Source organism: Anoplopoma fimbria, chromosome 22 (assembly GCF_027596085.1).
Source record: "Anoplopoma fimbria isolate UVic2021 breed Golden Eagle Sablefish chromosome 22, Afim_UVic_2022, whole genome shotgun sequence".
NCBI classification, from domain to species: domain Eukaryota; kingdom Metazoa; phylum Chordata; class Actinopteri; order Perciformes; family Anoplopomatidae; genus Anoplopoma; species Anoplopoma fimbria.
Window position 1 is genome coordinate 7224706 of NC_072470.1, and position 19152 is coordinate 7243857.

Here is a 19152-nt window from a genome sequence, read left to right on the forward strand (position 1 = left end):
TATAAGAAAAGAAGACATACATTTATATATATATATAAAAAAGAAGACATACATTTATATATATATAAAAGAAGACATACATTTATATATATATAAAAGAAGACATACATTTATATATTTATAAAAGAAGACATACATTTATATATATATACAAAAGAAGACATACATTTATATATATATAAAAGAAGACATACATTTATATACAGTACCAGTAAAAAGTTTGGACACACCTTCTCATTCAACTACTTTGAAGAGTCTAAAATATAAAACATATTCTGGTTTGTTGAGCATTTGTTTGTTTACCACATAATTCCATATGTGTTCCTTCATAGTTTGGATGCCTTCAATATTAATCTACAATGTAGAATTTTTTTTTTTAAATAAAGAAAAAACATTGAATGAGAAGGTGTGTCCAAACTTTTGACTGGTACTGTATAAAAGAAGACATACATTTATATATATATAAAAGAAGACATACATTTATATATATATAAAAGAAGACATACATTTATATATATATAAAAGAAGACATACATTTATATATATATAAAAGAAGACATACATTTATATATATATAAAAAAGAAGACATACATTTATATATATATAAAAAAAAGAAGACATACATTTATATATATATATATATATATATATATATATATATATATATACAAAAGAAGACATACATTTATATAAAAGAAGACATACATTTATATATAGTACCAGTCAAAAGTTTGGACACACCTTCTCATTCAACTACTTTGAAGAATCTAAAATATAAAACATATTCTGGTTTGTTGAGCATTTGTTTGTTTACCACACAATTCCATATGTGTTCCTTCATAGTTTGTATGTCTTCAATATTAATCTACAATGTAGAAAAAAAAAAAAAAAAAAGAAAAAACATTGAATGAGAAGGTGTGTCCAAACTTTTGACAGGCTACAAATAAGCCCAGTGGGCTTTCTGCCTCTTCCTGCACTATAACATAATTTATCAATGTTATTTGTCATGTTTCAATTATGTCACAAATAAACTAAACTGAACAAATATTAGTGTGCCCTCTTTTTTGGGGTCCGTGTTGCACACTTCCTGTCTCCATGCATCAGTTCCGTGTCTATCCTCCAGGGGGCGCTGACGGCCTGTTATATGTCTGTGGTCGGGCCGTGCGCACCCACAGGCCATGCAGTCAAACAATGTTGCGTAAAGCGTCGATTGCCGAGTCACGGATGGGAGTTGTTTAACATGCAACAAGGACAACATCCATAACAGCATGAGCATACACAGTGGACGGTAGATATGACACACTCCTGGTTATGCATCACTTATATGTGTGTATTTATATATCTTACAGCTGAGACAACTCACAGCTTAATACTTGATTTGGAGTAACCTCTGTTAGTGGCAGTGGAGTGTTTACGACTGAAGCTGACAGAAAACTGCATTGAAAATACGGTAAGTTTACATCTAAATGTGTATGAGAAATGTGTGTGTATGTGTGTGTGTGTGTGTGTGTGTGTGTTTTTCTTGTGTGTGTTTATAACCAGCAGCTTGCACCGGTGAAAATGTGAACCATGACTCAGCGACTAAAACTGTCCCCAGCCTAATATGGCAGAGTTACAGTGACTGGGCACTACTTTGTCCCATTGTTAAACAACCTAACAGCATTAACATTACATTTTGTTGTAATTCAATGTGTTTCATTTAAAGATGTGCAGTGCTCTGGATGTTTAATGTGACATATAATAATGCATTTTTACATTACATTACATTACAGTCATTTACAGTCATTACATTACATTACAGTGTATTCAGCATAGGTATTCAAGAGAACTACTAGTCACCAGAAGTCATAAGTGCATCTCCTTTCTTAAACAATCATCTAAAAGCATAAACCAGAGCAAAAGTACAGTGCAGAAACAAACTAATACCAATACAATAAGTGCAACAAACTAATACGAATACAATACATTTTATCTTTGGTTGTGCTGCATCTCCAATTACACACTTCCTGTCTCCCCCCCAGCCTCAGCCATGGTGTTTATGCGAGGTTACTGTGAAGCCAATTCCTCCATCTCCCGCACCTGGGTGGATGAAGGCATCTCCCCCTGCTTCTACTTCACGCTGGTCCCCTCCATCCTGCTCACCATCGCCTTCTTCCTCGGCACCATCCACTGCATATTCTACCAGAAGTATGGCACATCCATGGAACCCAAGTTCATCCCTCGCTCCCGCCTCTACGGGCTCCAGCTGGTTGTCTCCGTCCTCCTGCTCGTCCAGTTCCTGGGTGGGACGGTGTGGCGGGCTGCCAGCGGAGGAGAGCTCCCAGGATACGTGGTGTTGTACGGCTGCTTCTCTCTGCTGGGCTGGGCTTGGGCCATAGCCCTGCTCAGGGTGGAGAGACGTAGGGCCCTGCTGATGGACCGGACGAGGGGCCACAGCGTGGCCCTGCTGCTGTTCTGGGCCACGGCTTTCTCAGCGGAGAACCTGGCCTTCGTCTCCTGGTACAGTCCACACTGGTGGTGGAGCCTGGAGAACAATCAACAACAGGTGAGGGGAAATCAAAGGTCACATTAGAAAAAACACACACTCAAGAGTGCTTGGTAGAGGCTCTATTTTTATACAATATTCAGACTGGACTTTATCAAAATATTGCAATCTGCATTCCACATCCAGATCGTACGCATTCCTTTACTGCTGTCCTCTGCACCAGTGTGGATCTCCTTTATGTAATTTATCTCCATTCCTATCTATTTAGGTAAATGTTTATTTAATCTTGAACCACTAACGCTTTGATATTGAGGCTCTTATTCCGCTGAAGGTTACAACTCTATCATTTCTGTTAATGTTTTATAACGTGGGCGATGTGTGCTTAAACAGGCTAATAGGCCAAAGGTCAGTTTCTTCTTAAAGAATAAAGACAAGTGCGTCTTTTTGAGACACTTCTATCTTTGCTGTGACTTGGCACAAAGCAGTGCAGCCTGTCTTGTTTCGAGTCCACAAAAGTATTCACTCAGCCAACGAAGGGAGGCAGGCTGGCTGGCATGCAAATCATCTTTACCACGAGTGTCAGTGAGGGCAACACTCGAGCCCTTTTTTTGATGAGTCACTGCTAATCTGACTGTCAGATCCCAGAAGCGGCACAGTTAACCAATCAAATCGTACGACACAGTGTTGCCCCTCCCACACTGAGTCAGTTCCTTAACCTCCTGTTTATATAATTGTAAGCATGACTTGACATTTGTGTTCTTTGTATTATTTTATCTGTCCTGAATTTGAAAACATGTTTTGTAATATCCAATACTTCTCCTCAAACAGTTTTTTTGTTCTTTACTCAATTTGATACCTCATAAAAAATGTTTTAAAGGCTCTAGAATAAATATTGTACATCATTTATAATAATAACTTATATGATAATATATTAATGTATAATACTCAGAGGCTTGGTCATTGTATTTTAAATGACACATCGAATTCATTCATCAGTTTAATCATTTTTCATCATAAAAAGCTGCATTATGAGCATAAATGCTGATTAACTGTTATCCATATTGATCTGTTTTTAATTGCCAATGATCCCCACAGGTGCAGTTCGCTCTGTGGCTGATGCGTTACATTGGCACTGGGCTGCTCTTCTTCATCGGTCTCAGAGCTCCGGGGTTGCCACGGAGACCGTACATTCTACTGATAAACGAAGACGAGCGGGACGTAGAGAGCAGTGGACGGGTGAGCGACTTGCAGTTTTCCCCGGGACACTCCTACTCTGCAACAATATTTAGAAATTTCCCAACTCACACATGACGTCATTGCCGCTGTTATACACCGTTTAATGCTGTGTTATGTATCTAATATATTTCTCAATTATCTCAGAGCCTTTTGGGTGGAACAGAAGAGAACCAGTCCACCTGGCAGGGTTTCAGGAAGAAAGTCCGCGTGCTTATTCCCTACATGTGGCCCCGGGGAAATATCTTCCTCCAGATGCTCGTCATCTTCTGTTTGGCGCTGCTGGGAATCGAGAGAGCGATCAACGTCTTTGTGCCCATTTACTACAAGAATATCGGTGAGGAGCATATCGTTTTACATTACCCCGCAGACTCAAATGTTTGTTTATTTCAGAGCTGCTTCTAGAGTTAAATGGTCCATTTCTACAAGCTCAGTACAAAACTAATATTGTTTTTCATTTATTCACCAGCCATTTAAAAACATGACAAAATAATGTTCAATATGCACCCTGTGGCTGAAGACAGACTCATCGAATTGAACAGGGACTGTTCCTAAGGATGTGATAAAATTGAAACATCCTTCTCCTGATAGCTTAGTGCCTCCAGAGGGCCAGATAGGGGAATACAACATACCCTGTTGTCAGAGGACAGCCTCCAAATGTACCATTTATTGTCTCATTTATCGACATTATCTTGAAGCCAAATACCATTTTTCTCATCTACTTTTCTCTTGTCCCTCTCTCAGTGAATGAACTGACTGATGGCAGCAGCTGGCCCACTCTGGCTACTACAGTGTGCATTTATGTCCTGCTCAAGTTCATGCAGGGCGGAGGTGCAGGTAGGACCAAGACAGACAAATGATGATGATTTTAAATCACATTTCACATGACGTTTCAATGGTCATCTGACACTTCCATCGCCATCTTCTCCTCGTCCCAGGTGCGTCGGGTTTTGTCAGTAACCTGCGCTCTTTCCTGTGGATCCGGGTGCAGCAGTACACCAACCGCGTGGTTCAAGTGCGTCTGTTCAGCCACCTGCACTCGCTCTCCCTGCGCTGGCACCTGGGCCGCAAAACCGGCGATGTGCTGAGAAGCATCGACCGCGGCACCTCCTCCATCAACAGCCTGCTCAGGTAAGACGGCTTTGGATGGACAGGGTTTTCCTCCGGATCCATATTTTTCCTGACATTGGAGCCTTGGATTTGGATTTGAAGTGATAATAAACTTAACTGTCCCTTTTTGTTTTTCCACAGCTACATAGTGTTCAGCATCATCCCAACCATGGCGGATATTGTCATCTCCATCATCTACTTCATCACCTATTTCAACGCCTGGTTCGGCCTCATCGTCTTCGTCTGCATGGCCCTGTACCTCAGTAAGTAGTGCATGTTGAAATGTAGCAATCCAAAAATCCATATCCTTTAATTACAATATTTAAGAAGGTGATGAGTTTAGTTGAACATATCACCAGGTCAAAAGTTCCTTGAAAGATTTCTGATTTCCTGATAATATTTCCCCCAGCTCTGACAATCATCATCACCGAATGGAGAACCAAGTACAGACGAGACATGAATCTGCAGGACAACGCCGCCAAGTCCAAGGCCGTGGACTCCTTGTTGAACTTTGAGACGGTACGTCGCACATTCTGCCGTCCTTTGGCTCATAGAGAAGTTTAAATTATTCCAAGATGTCAAACTTGGTTCTACTTGTGTTTTTTTTATTCTGTTCAAAAGGTGAAATACTACAATGCAGAGAACTATGAGGTCGGGCGTTTCGAGGACGCCATCCTAAAATATCAGGCAAGTCTCAAGCTGGACATACAAATCAGTAGCCCATAAAATGTATCCATTATTCAAATATTTAACCAGAACATACATACATGCATCTGATGGATCTTTCCTCCTCCTGATTTTAGGTGTCGGAGTGGAAGACCCAGGCGTCCCTGGCCTTCCTCAACCAAACGCAGAACCTCATCATCGGAGGGGGCCTGCTGGCCGGCTCCATGCTCTGTGCCTACTTTGTGACTGAAGGGAAGTTCCAGGTACTGACCACGTCGCCATGATACTTTATGATGACACTGAAAGTGACGTTTTAGGACGCCCCTGGTGAACCGAACGCATCTCAGATGATGTCTCGATAAAATTTATTTTAAAAGTTTTACTCATCAAAAATGTCTCTTATCTCAGGTTGGAGATTTTGTTCTTTTTGGTACCTACATCATCCAATTGTACACCCCCCTCAACTGGTTTGGAACCTACTACAGGTAAGAAGAAATCATGCATTGTGATTGACTCTATTACAGTAAAGCTCCATCTGCTTTAACAGTCCTTACTTCTGGTTCACTCTTATAAACTGTCATCTCTATTTTCTTTACTGCAGAATGATCCAGAATTCTTTCATCGACATGGAAAGCATGTTCAAACTTTTCGAAGAAGACGAAGAGGTACTTTTGAAGCTGATTGTTCTGCGTTTTCACTTTAGGCTCTGCATTATGATCAACTTATAATATGTTCTTTATTCGTTCCTTCGTGCAGGTTAAAGATGAAGTAAATGCAGGGAGTCTTCAGTACAAACAGGGAAAAGTGGAGTTTGAGAACGTGTACTTCAGCTACGTAAATGGGTTGGTTCACATGTGATTTGATAGCCTGGTTTGAAATAAATGTTGTTTGTTTTATTTTACAAGACTCAGATCTCACATTTCCTCACTGTTTTCCAGCAAGGAGATTCTCAAGGACGTTTCCTTCACCGTACTTCCAGGACAGACATGTGCCCTGGTAAGAAACATCTTCAATTTTCGAATCACCAATACAGTAAAAGTACCCACGTTCTGTTAGGACTGTAAATTTATAATTTCCTCCTCATCTCACCAGGTGGGACCATCAGGCTCTGGGAAGAGCACCATCATGCGACTCCTCTTCCGTTTCTATGACGTTCACGGAGGCTCCATCAGCATCGACGGGCAGGATATATCAAAGGTGAATGTTCGGCAACAGAACGACGGCATATTTGAACATAGAGTAATAAAAGCACAGCAAAGCCACATATTAAAAAAGTGTGTAAATACTAGAGGGGGACACAACAACATGGATACAACCCAAGCTCAACCAATGCCTCTGTGATGCTATCATTCAATTCAATTGTTTATACATGTGTACCTTTCATGCGCAGATGAAGTCCTCTAACTACTATAAGTATAAATTAGCCCCTTGTGCTTTAATTTATCTCAAGAACAACAAATCAAATTACAATGTCTTTAATATAGCTTTATGGGACTGTGTGTGTGTCATCACTTTGTCTTCGTTTTCTTTCCTCAGGTGAAGCAGAGATCTCTGCGCGCTCACATCGGCGTGGTTCCCCAGGACACCGTGCTTTTCAACGACACCATCCGGGATAACGTCCGCTACGGCCGCATCTCTGCCAGTGATCAGGAAGTGGAGGAGGCCGCTTTGGCTGCTGATATACATGATAAAATCATGACCTTCCCCGAAGGTGAGCTAGAGAGCAACCCTCCAGCATCAAGTGTAGACGTTCAATGTAATGTGAGGGATATGAAACCCCCAGTAGTGTGTTTTTTTTTTTATGACTTAACTATTTATTTTTATCCGGCAGGTTACGATACCCAGGTGGGTGAAAGAGGTCTGAAGCTGAGCGGAGGGGAAAAGCAAAGGGTGGCTATCGCCAGAACTATCCTCAAAGCACCACAGATCATCCTGCTGGATGAGGTGAGATTATAAAAAGGAGCGGTTGTTAAATGATCGACATTGAATTTTAGGATTGAAGCTTTGGAAACAATTTTCCCCTTACTTGTTCCACTGTCACTCCACTTTAAATGGCTGAGTTGTTGCTGTTATTTGCAGTGGTAACAAATAATGTCTCTCTGCAGGCCACATCTGCACTAGACACGCAGACAGAACGCAACATCCAGGCCTCACTGGCTAAAGTCTGTATCAACCGTACAACAGTTGTTGTAGCTCACAGGTGAGAGATGCATTTTCCTGAAAGCTTTTATTATTTCTGTTTCAGTTTCAGTACTTTAATCTAAAGAGTTGTGTAAATCTATCTCTATTTTCTCTACGTAACAAGGTTGTCCACCATAATCGGAGCTGACCAGATTCTGGTGATCAGTGACGGCCGTATCGCTGAGCGAGGAGGGTAAGTGTGACCTGTTGTTCTGAACGTCGTACTGACGCTCCCCTCTTTCACTGAGCTCCAAGTGACTCTCTCTCTCTCTCTCTCTCTCTCTCTCCATCCAAGACACGAGGAACTGCTCGCCAAGGGAGGCCTGTATTCGGACATGTGGATGAGGCAACAGCAGGCCCAGGACTCCGATTCCTCGTCAGACACGGAAGCCAAAGATCACAAGTCTGAGAAACTGCAGCCGCCATCAACCTCCTCAGGCCACCACGGCCACTGAATGTATTTATTTGTTTTTTCTTTTAAAAGAGAACTCTACTTTTTTTACTGAAACTGAATGTACGACGCCAGGTCATCGAGAATAGGGAAGGTGCCTTAACCAAACTAGGGAGGCACAAACAATGTGGTCGAGTCCAAATGTACCAATAGACATTCATTTTTATAGGTATTTGTTGTAATTATGGCCAATATGGTCAAATTATTACCACATCATAAAAAAAGACATTGGTACTTTGTTTTTTTTTTAGTTCAAACCTTCATTCTGGAGCTAAATAATGAAAATAAGTGTATGTTGTCCCATGCATTTGTCCGGGTGACACCATGAGTGTTAAATTTTTTTAATTTGTTTTGAGGATATTATTATTTTTAAACCACTCCTGCCACATTTTTATTGCTACCTTTTTATTTTTCATATTCAATGACGACATTCGTTATTTTGTGCCGTCCACTTAAAACAAAACAAGAATAAACTACATAATCTATGACCTGACATACATTATTTAAAGGTACAAAAGGGAGACTTGCTAAAAGTAAGAGAATAAAAAAGACTCTAATCGAAGCATAAACACTGCATCTTGTTGGATTGGGGGGTTTATGTCTCTGTCGTCCACTACATCATTTCATATGAAAGACAATGGATTCTTTGGTATACAAAATGTCAGGGATTTTATTCAGCTGTGTTTTATTTTTGAAGTTGTTGGTAGTCGTTCTCAGAGATCTGCTGTTATTTAAATTATAAAATTAAGTTATGAAAATACCTTTTTTTTATATTGTAAGTGTCTTTATAACTTTGACCCCTAAGGTAAAGCGGGGTGTGTTGCTTGTCTGACCTTGTATCTTCTGAATTGTTGTAAAGGATTAAGAAATACACAAAAAGTAAAGGTAAGAATTGGTGTGAATTTTTTTTTAACTTTACAATCAATGTCTGCCTGTCGTTAGCAGACATTTGTTACTTGGTACATGGATGTTATGGAGCCAACTTATCAGTTCGATCTGCTTTTGCTGCATTTAAAGTCAAAATATCTGCCATGAAAAAGATGTACCATCAAACCAATAATACCCAACAATATTCTCAATTAATGGAATATATATACATAGTATATACAGTTATATAAACAATTTCTGAATAAGTAATTGCAATAATTTTATGTTTTGTGTCTGTTTCACAAAGGTATTTTTCATTGTTGTTTCTAAAAACATATTTCTTCGTAGACTGAAGTTACTATAAGATATTCAGTTAAGGGGATACGACACATGTGAATACAGTTAACATTTTACCTAATAGATATAAACATGGAACTTCCCCAATTGCTTACTTACAATTAGACAAATCTTTTTTGTGTAACAAGTTTTCTTAAATTCTATGTTTAAATATGCAAATTAGTTATTATCTTAAGGGTTGCTTTTGCTTATTTATGAGAAATCTACTGACGCAAATAGACAAAATAGTAAAATAAACACCTAAATGTTTACTTTGGATGTTTTCTTTCCACTAGTCTGAAATAAGACAAAATACCCCAAATTCAAAAAACTTATCAGTGCATAAAGAACAATGTTTTTGACTGTAATGTCTCACATTAAAAATGTGGCTGTAATCATATCACACTGAGGCAAGCTGCTGTACCATGATTATTATTTATTATTGGCAAAAGAAGAAAAAGTTGTGTGTATGTGTATATTATGCTGTATTTATATTATTTTCTTGCCCAATACCACCATCAGCATAAATGTTTAACTTCAAGCAGCCACCAACAGCCACCTGATTATAAGTGAGATAAACCAGTCAGCCTTCTTGTGCATGGTATATTCAATACTTAAGGTAATTATTTATTATTTATTATTGTATTGGTATTAGTTTGTTTCTGTACTTTTGCTCTGGTTTATGCTCTTAGATGCTTGTTTAAGAAATTAGATGCACTTATGACTTCTGGTGACTAGTAGTTCTCTTGAATACCTATGTTGAATACACTTATTGTGAGTCGCTTTGGATAAAACCGTCTGCTAAATGACTGTAATGTAATGTAATTAAGAATTGAAAAGAAGAAAATTATGAAGAAAGAAACTAGAAAGATGTAAGTCTGCAAAGACCACTACTAGAATGTTTGATTGAATGAATACAAACATCAAATGGTTTCAATAATAGCCAATATATTCGGGAGAACTACAGTACCAGTCAAAAGTTTGGACACACCTTCTCATTCAACTACTTTGAAGAATCTAAAATATAAAACATATTCTGGTTTTTTGAGCATTTGTTTGTTTACCACATAATTCCATATGTGTTCCTTCATAGTTTGTATGTCTTCAATATTAATCTACAATGTAGAATATTATATATATATAAAAGAAGACATACGTTTATATAAATATTAAAGAAGACATATGTTTATATATATATTAAAGAAGACATACATTTATATATATATAAAAAAGAAGACATACATTTATATATATATAAAAGAAGACATACATTTATATATATATATAAAAGAAGACATACATTTTTATATATATAGTATATATATATAAAAGAAGACATACATTTAAATTTTTACTATTGTATATTGCATATTTATAAAATAAAAAAGTTCATTTTTTTATATAAATATTAAAGAAGACATACATTTATATATATATTAAAGAAATGACATAATTTATATATATATTAAAAAAGAAAATACATTTATATATATATATATTAAAGATACAATATTAATCTACAATGTAGAAAAAAATAAAAATAAAGAAAAACCATTGAATGAGAAGGTGTGTCCAAACTTTTGACTGGTACTGTATGAAAGAAGACATATATTTATATATATATATATAAAAGAAGACATACATTTATATATATATATAATATAAAAGGACATACATTTATATATATATAAAGAAGACATACATTTATATTTATATAAAAGAAGACATACATTTATATATATATTAAAAAGACATACATTTATATATATATTGAAGAACACTACTTTTTATATATAGCTGTGTGCTTATCATTATATTATTAAAAGGTGAACATACCCAGTTGATATAGCACTCTGGAAGAGGACATTTTATTCCAGGATATACTTTATATATTCATCTTTATTCAATTACATACATTTATCCCTATATAAAAACACCCCCATATATGATGCTATAAAATGTTTCACTGTTGGGATTTATTGGGCATATGAAAGAAGACAGTGCCTTTATTTTATCCAAGACATACCGCTTATAATAAATATTAAAAAGACAATCTTTATCTCATCAGAAGAAGAATCTTTATATATATCATAAAAAAGGAGTCCTCCATTTATTTTATAAAAACTCTATACATTTCATATATCTTGCATGAAAGAAGCTTACGTTTATATAAATGCCATAAAGAAGACTGGTAGGTTTAGTGATATATATTAAAGGAGACATACATTTATCTATATATATCTCTGGAGCTACATTTATGATATATATAAAAGAAGTTACTTTATATATATCTATACCAAGAAGACATCTCCCACGATTTATTTGGCTACGGCAGGTCTAGGAAGAGTTCTGGTCATCCCATACTTCTTCCATTTAAGGATTATGGAGGCCACTGTGCTACTTAGGAACCTTGATATATAGAAATTATTTTGTAAAAGAAGATCTGTGCCTTGCCACAATTTATATAAATATTAAAGAAGACATAAAAGAAGACATACATATAAATTTGTTCTTTAATACTTATATAAACGTATGTATATATATATATATATTTCCTAAAAGAAATCATTTAATTATATACACAAGAAGACATACATTTATATATATATATTAAAGATACAATATTAATCTACAATGTAGAAAAAAAAAAAAAAGAAAAACCATTGAAAATAAGGTGTGTCCAAACTTTTGACTGGTACTGTACATATATGTATCACCATTTAATATAATTTAGTTTTTTTGAAAATGTTATTTAAACTTAAACACGCCGTCCTTCATACTCCGGTCCGCTAGGTGGCGGTGTAGAGCTGATGGCGCGTTAAATGACAGGTTAGGTGCAGCGTTCTCCAATGGGGGGCGGTAATGTGTAAACGCTGAAAAATTTAAAGGGGCGTGTTGCTTTCAGAGCTCCAGATACTTGTCATATAAAACAGGCCAAACAGTCGTTTATATAAATATTAAAGCGGACATATGTTTATATCTATATTAAAGATGGATTTCGACATTTATTTAACGAGAAAACGTTTATATTATATAAAGAGTTCATACATTTATTGCGTCGACAAACTAAAAGTAGACGCTAATAAAGCTAGCTGGTGTTTACGTCAGCTGCGAAGTCCTACATTTATAAATATTAAGCTATTTTAATAAGTGTTTCTAACCCAAGCATGTCTCATAATAAACCTTCATAATAAATATTAAAGCCAGCATGATTTCTATAATGTCGTTTTGCGAAGACATACATTTATATATATATACGGGCCCCAAGTGTCATTTATAATATATATTAAAGATACAATATTAATCTACCACACAATGTAGAAAAGAAAAAAATAAAGAAAACCATTGAATGAGAAGGTGTGTTTGCAAACTAATTGACTGGTACTTTGTTGTACATATATGTGGTATCACCATTTAATATAATTTAGTTTTCTTTTGAAAATGTTATTTAAACTTAAACACGCCGTCCTTCATACTCCTGGTCCGCTAGACCTTTCGGTTAGATGCCCTGTCTTGCGCGTTAAATGAGTTAAATAGGTGTTTTAATGCAGCGTGTCTCCAGCAGGGGGCGGTAATGAGTAAACGCACCCTCATAAGAAATACTGGGGCGTGTTTGTCACAAATGTTTTTTCATTGTTGTTTCTATAGATACTTGTCAGACGGGTGGGGTAACTATAAATTAATATTCAGTTAAGTCTTTTCAACAACACTGGGAATACAGTTAACATTTTACAATTAATATAAATGGATTTCCCCGCTTATTTAAATTAGAAAACGTTTTCTTCAGTTTTATGTTTAAATATGCAAATTAGTTCACGGTATGTTTATTTAGCGTCGACAAACTACGGAAGTAGACGCTAATAAAGCTAGCTGGTGTTTAAAATAAACACCTAAATGTTTATTTTGGATGTCAGCTGCGAGGTCCTCATTTATAAATATTAAAAAAAAAAAAAAAAAAAGCTCTTTTAATAAGTGTTTCCCGCAACCACAAGCATGTCTCATAATAAACCTTCATAACTTTCTGCAACGCCAGCCTCTGATTTCTGGCATAAGTGTCATTTTGCAGCCCACTTACCCCTCCGGGCCCCATGGGTCAAATGGGCAGAGAACTGTCGAATTTCCCACATGGGGACTAATAAAGATTATTATTGTTTTATTATTATTATTATTCTTTCCACTAGTCTGAAATAAGACAAAATACCCCAAATTCAAAAAAAGATGATGTTGTTAAAGAACAATGTTTTTGACTGTAATGTCTCACATTAAAAATGTGGCTGTAATCACACTGAGGCAAGCTGCTGTACCATGATTCCCCTGTTACAGGTGAGTAAATAGGATATTTTAATCTAGGTTAGTACAGAGAGCTCAGCTCCTCCCTGACGCACCCTCATAAGAAATACTGGATGTGCAGGTTTTTTTTCCTGACCAACTATGAGTCAATGTAAAGGTGTGCCATTATGTAACTTTCATGTTACATGTATGTGACACACTTTTGTCTTTTTGCTTTCTGTGATTCCAGATATTGCTGTTGAAATATTCCAAAAGTCTGCCCCAAGCCCAATACGCAAGCTCCAGAAGAAGTATGCTGCTCATGTTTCCAGGTTTGTACTTTGTACCATGCGTGTATGTAAATATGTTACATTCTTCTAGGAACTAAATGTAGCACAAATCTATTTTTTGTTTTGCTTCAGGGAGGCTTGCATCTCTCCGTGTGCCATGATGCTGGCTCTAGTTTACATAGAAAGGCTCCGACATCGAAACCCTGAGTACCTCCAAAAGATCTCCTCCTCTGACCTCTTCCTGATCTCCATGGTATGTGTGTTGGGTTCAAAAGGTCAATCCAAATGTGTCACTAGTATTTCTGGCTTGGTTGCTGCTCATTTCAGAATGGAGTTTGATAGGAATGTTCCCTAGGTGTTGGGTCCTATACTGTTTTTTTTACCTTCAATTTAGAAAGTAAGTTTAATGTATTTCATTGACAAATGCACTGATCTCTCTGAATTAGATGGTTGCCAGCAAGTACCTGTATGACGAAGGAGAGGAAGAAGAGGTTTTCAACGATGAGTGGGGAGCAGCTGGCAAGTTGGACGTCAAAACCGTCAATAACCTGGAGATGAACTTCCTGAATGCCATTGTAAGTGTTTTTGTGTGCATTTGCATTTGATTTGCGCTTGCATGTGTGCGGCTGTGGCGTAGTGGAGAGCAAGGTAGTTCTCCAATCAGAGGGTCGGTGGTTCGATACCCGGCTTCGGCAGTCGATGTGTCCCTGGGCAAGACACTTAACCCCAAGTTGCTCCCGAAGGCTTGCCATCGGTGTGGACTGGATGTTGCATGAATGTTAGTTAGAGTCTGATGGTGGCACCTTGCATGGTAGCCTGTCATCAGTGTGTGAATGGGTGAATGATATGTAATATACTACTGATTGTAAGTCGCTTTGGATAAAAGCGTCTGCTAAATGACTGTAATGTAATGTAATGTAATGTGTGTTTGGTTCAAGTTCTCTGACCCAACCATTGTGTCCTATTTCCTCTAGGAGTGGAGCCTCTTCACAGAGCCAAATGACTTATTTGATATACTAAGTCAACTGGAAACCAGGTTGGTAGTTGGCTGTATAAAACTTACAATAAACGTGTAATTTCTTTGATTAAATGTTGTAAAAAGTATGGTGAATGTTCTTTATCAGCACTGTGGGGGCAGTTTGTGAGCAGTTTGTGTAAAAATAAATATATACATATTTCTGACCGTGGCGTCTGTATCACCAGCATTGCAGAGCGGCAGGGGATGAAACGCGGCTGGTTCACCTACACTGACTTCTGTGTGCTTCTCGAGCAATCGGCGTGGAGTCAGGCCCTCACAGCCATCTACCAGCACTTTACTAAGGTAGGAATTAGATTTTAGCTGAATGGAGTGAGAGGATATTTGCATGCTTGAAATGTTTCAGCAGTTTTTTTCTTCTCCATTTTTAACTTGAGACCACAAAAACATTGTGACAACAATACAATCAAATCTAAAGAGAGAGGATTTTTTGTGTAGAATATGTGACCATTTCAACTGATTTGATCAAATAGTTAAACGTTTTTTATTTTATTTTATTCTCAGGTATCCTGTATGCTCGGCCTGGTGTATCTGACCAGTGTGGCTGGCCTTATTGCCACCAGCGCTGTGCTGCACCAGCTCAGTCTCTCCAGAAGCGGTCAGACCCTGCTCCCACCTCCAGCTGAGATTAGCCCGGACCTTCAGACCTCCAACCTGAATGCTGAAGCTCCTTCTGAAGCCCCGCGCATCGCCTGTTGCATTCTTTCCAACAATAGTCTGAACCGTCAGACCGATGCACTTGGAATCGGCCAGGACCACGTAGAAAGCCCCCCATCGGCTTCCTCACAGACCTCAATATTGTGCCTCTGGGGCTCCCTCCTTGCCTCAATGGGTCACATACATCCTGAAACTGATTCTGATGTGGAAGCACCCCAAACCTGGTCTCCGGTCTCCTTCTTCTGTCCTGGCTGTCTTGCATCCCTCCCTCCTCTTCAGTGCGGGCTTAGAAACACCTCAACAGTCTTTGCTCATGGCCCCAACGATAACCACCAACGTCATGCACCGTGGCTGGCCTCCAGCCTCCTTGGAGGGGCGGCGCCAAGTCTGAACTCTCGCCTGAACTCTCGCCTGAACTCTCGCCTGAACTCTCGCCTGGATGTGTTTCCCCCAATACAGCTGGGACCCTGCCACCCAAAGACCATGTTACCCGTTGACAAAGCCCAAGCTCTGCTCATGCCCGGCTAGCGACTGGCAGACTCCACTGCTGTCAACCTGTACTAATGGACTCTGGAAATGAAACCAGCATTATTGCCATGGCTCATCATCTGCTTAAAGTCATGTTTTGTTTACTTTTCCAGATCTGGAATACAGGAGCACAGACAGAGTGAGAATAGGACAACACGGTAGAGGGTGGAAATTCACTTATCGCTCAGCACTGCAGAACAAATTTGCCATGAATAAAATGCCATAGTCAATGCGCTGCATCTTGTTTTAAACACAGAGAATATCACAAGGAATTTAAAGATAGTTTGATATGTTTTCTTGGCTGCAACACAAGTGTTTTGCTACCAGCATTTACTCTTTGAAAGTTCAGACCCGTCAGGTGGTGATGTAGGGCCTTTTTGTGATGAGCCTGTTTTGAGTTATAGAGCTTTAATATTAAAGCTGCTTGCTACTTGGCAAGTTGATGAAAGTGTGTGGAGGTTTCACAGCATAATTGAAAGTTGAGTTACACAGTATGTTGTTGGTTTTTTTTTCAATGATTTGGCTCAGTGAGAAGAAGGGACTAAACCAGTTTACTTTGTCTACTTCATTTAGGCTTATCCATATTTGCTTAATTACAAGAATAGATATGCTAAGAGTGATGAACACATTTAAAATGAATTCAAAAGAACTAAGCATTCATTTGAAAAGAAAATCCTTCACATGCCACAAGGTAGATAAAAACATATTTTTTATTAATTAATTTAATTAGAACTGCTGATTTGAAACGCTAACACGACTAATGAACTTATCACCACCATGTGGCAATGTGCCTGACCAAATAACAGTTCATTTTTAAAACATAAAGGTAATAAAAGCAACCTTGAAATTAATCAAATATAACAAAAAAGTCAAAAAGAACAGACAAAACTGAAAAGAGAGTGTATGAGAGAGTGAGGATGTCCCTTATCTGAGGATTTTGAGAGGGGACGAGTAAGCCAGGGAGGCCGCAGGTTCCGAGCCACAAAGTTCGGGGGGGATGTTCGTTGGCTGGACGGAAAACAGGAGAGCTGCCGTTGGCGGATGTAGAGCAGGTGGGTGGGGTGAGGGGTTCTCCCTCTCACCTTGTAGGTCCACTGCATGTCTGCTGACTGTAACAAGAGGAGCGAGCCTTCAATTGTGCAACTATGATAATTTCTTGTATGCAATTTTTTATTTTTATGGAGACAACAGATAAAGAAAGAAAAGTCAATGAGACTATAAATCATTTAAATACCTGGATGGTAAGTCTTGCTCTGTGCTTGCTGTGTGTGGTGGGTGTGAAGGACACGGTGATGAGGGCTCCGGTAGAACCGACAGGAGGTAACATCCCAGAGGCTGGAGTCACCTGGAATGGGAATGTAAGCCACTATTCACCACAAGTACTTTCCCAGTGGACAAACAAACCCGCCGACGGGATAGAAAAGCTTGTGATCTTAAAACAATCGCCAAAATTACACTCTTTATTATAGCCAAAAGCTGGAAAAAACTTTGTTATCGTGAGATTTTCATCCTTCCGACGGTCCTTGAATGCTTCCATTAGAAAAAGCAACCAAAACAAAGCTTAAAATTTAAATCTTTCATCAAAAACCATTTAATTATACATGTGTTATTTAAAATCTTGCCCCAAATAAAATGTTTGCTCTTACTTAATAGTGAAAAAACAAAACATTCAAGTCTGGGCTCCTCAGTGCAACTAGGAAGCCAACAGTCACCTGACAAAAACTGAGCTAAAGGCGGAGAGGTTGGATGTTAAGGTTTTAAATATGTCAAAAAAGAAAATTTGTAATACTTTTGGACACTTGGAAAATGTTGAGTATTTAGATTCCATTCTTTTCCAAATTTGTAAATGAATTGAGGAAATAAACTTTAAAAAATATATATATATATGATTTATGGTGTGGTAACTGAGTTGTACTGCACACAAGACATTTTTTTAGTTTTCACTTCTTCTAGCCATGACTGTGCTGTTTCCATAGAGGTGCAGGATTTATTTATTGCAGTGAAAACCAAGGCCACAGTGAGTAAAATGTTACAGGAGCAAAAACACCATAACTCCTGGGGGATCAGAGGGTTAAAGGATCTTAAATACTTAAAATTTTGTCCAGAGGAAGGAGGGGCTAAATTTAGTTCATGGTGCTAACAACTTTAGAACTTTTATGGTCCAAATGCTCCTTTAACTGTTGATCATAAAGACTTATGTATCTACACTTAATGTTAGAGGGGTAGTGAATTGAAGTTTGTATACAATTCTAAGGAAACTTGAATGGAATGAAAAAAAGGAAAAATCAGAGGCAGGTAAACACCCACCTGGTGGTGCTGGTCAGATGGAAGCCCACAGATGAAGTTTTGCCCAACTCAGTGGCTTCAGTTTGGATGACATCGTCCACTTGAGGCTCTGTGGAGATGAGAGTGATGGGGAAACTCCCAAATCCCCCCGGACACACGCTGAACAGCTAGGACCGCTGAGAGCCTGGACACAAACACATTGTAGCGGAGGTCAACCAAGACAATATAAATCTAAGTGTCGATGAGAAGATCTAAACCTAACAACTTCCTTCAGGAACTGCTCTCATGACCTATAAGGGCCCTAAGTGGTTTCTCCCCTGTGCCTGGACTATCTGAAGATAAGACTTGGGGTAACTCTTTGGGTTAGCCTAAAAAAGTGCTGTGCAAGTCTTTGTGGAAAGGTGTTATGCAAATAAGCTTTTCTTGCCATACATAGTTCATTTTTAAACAGTAAAATACACATCTTGATCACATTTCTTAAATAACCAAATCTTCATGTTTATTATTATTAGATTATTTAAATATTAAAAACTGTTTAAGAAAGTTTGAGCTCTTGAGCAATTTGGGGGTTGAGTATGTCGCCCGAGGAGACGAGGATCGAACGTCCGTTCTTCCATTTGGTGGACAGCCCACAGTCACCCACATTCCAGTGCAGCTGAATGCTGAATAAGACATTTTTAGGAGACCAAAAATGTTACAATTTATGTTGAGGACCTGAAAACACACTGTGAAAGGGTTGAAGTTCTAAGACATGCT

General features: G+C 38.1%; 2 protein-coding genes across 2 annotated transcripts; both read left to right on the plus strand.

The window, feature by feature from the left end:
* Window positions 1-1163: 1163 nt before the first annotated feature.
* On the plus strand, window positions 1164-9461 carry abcb6a (ATP-binding cassette, sub-family B (MDR/TAP), member 6a). Its single transcript, XM_054623791.1, has 20 exons — window positions 1164-1451; window positions 2023-2546; window positions 3582-3722; window positions 3867-4056; window positions 4464-4556; window positions 4658-4850; window positions 4971-5092; window positions 5239-5348; window positions 5451-5516; window positions 5633-5758; window positions 5904-5980; window positions 6097-6160; window positions 6252-6337; window positions 6434-6491; window positions 6588-6692; window positions 7032-7206; window positions 7327-7439; window positions 7601-7695; window positions 7801-7869; window positions 7972-9461. The coding sequence occupies exons 2-20, from the start codon at window positions 2031-2033 to the stop codon at window positions 8129-8131; spliced, it is 2559 nt and encodes an 852-aa protein (XP_054479766.1). The 5' UTR covers window positions 1164-1451; window positions 2023-2030; the 3' UTR covers window positions 8132-9461.
* A 4300-nt stretch (window positions 9462-13761) lies between these two features.
* On the plus strand, window positions 13762-16561 carry cnppd1 (cyclin Pas1/PHO80 domain containing 1). Its single transcript, XM_054623450.1, has 7 exons — window positions 13762-13771; window positions 13850-13931; window positions 14022-14142; window positions 14336-14464; window positions 14864-14925; window positions 15093-15210; window positions 15430-16561. Exons 1-7 carry the CDS (start codon window positions 13762-13764, stop codon window positions 16108-16110), a joined length of 1203 nt encoding a protein of 400 aa, XP_054479425.1. The 3' UTR covers window positions 16111-16561.
* Window positions 16562-19152: the final 2591 nt, after the last annotated feature.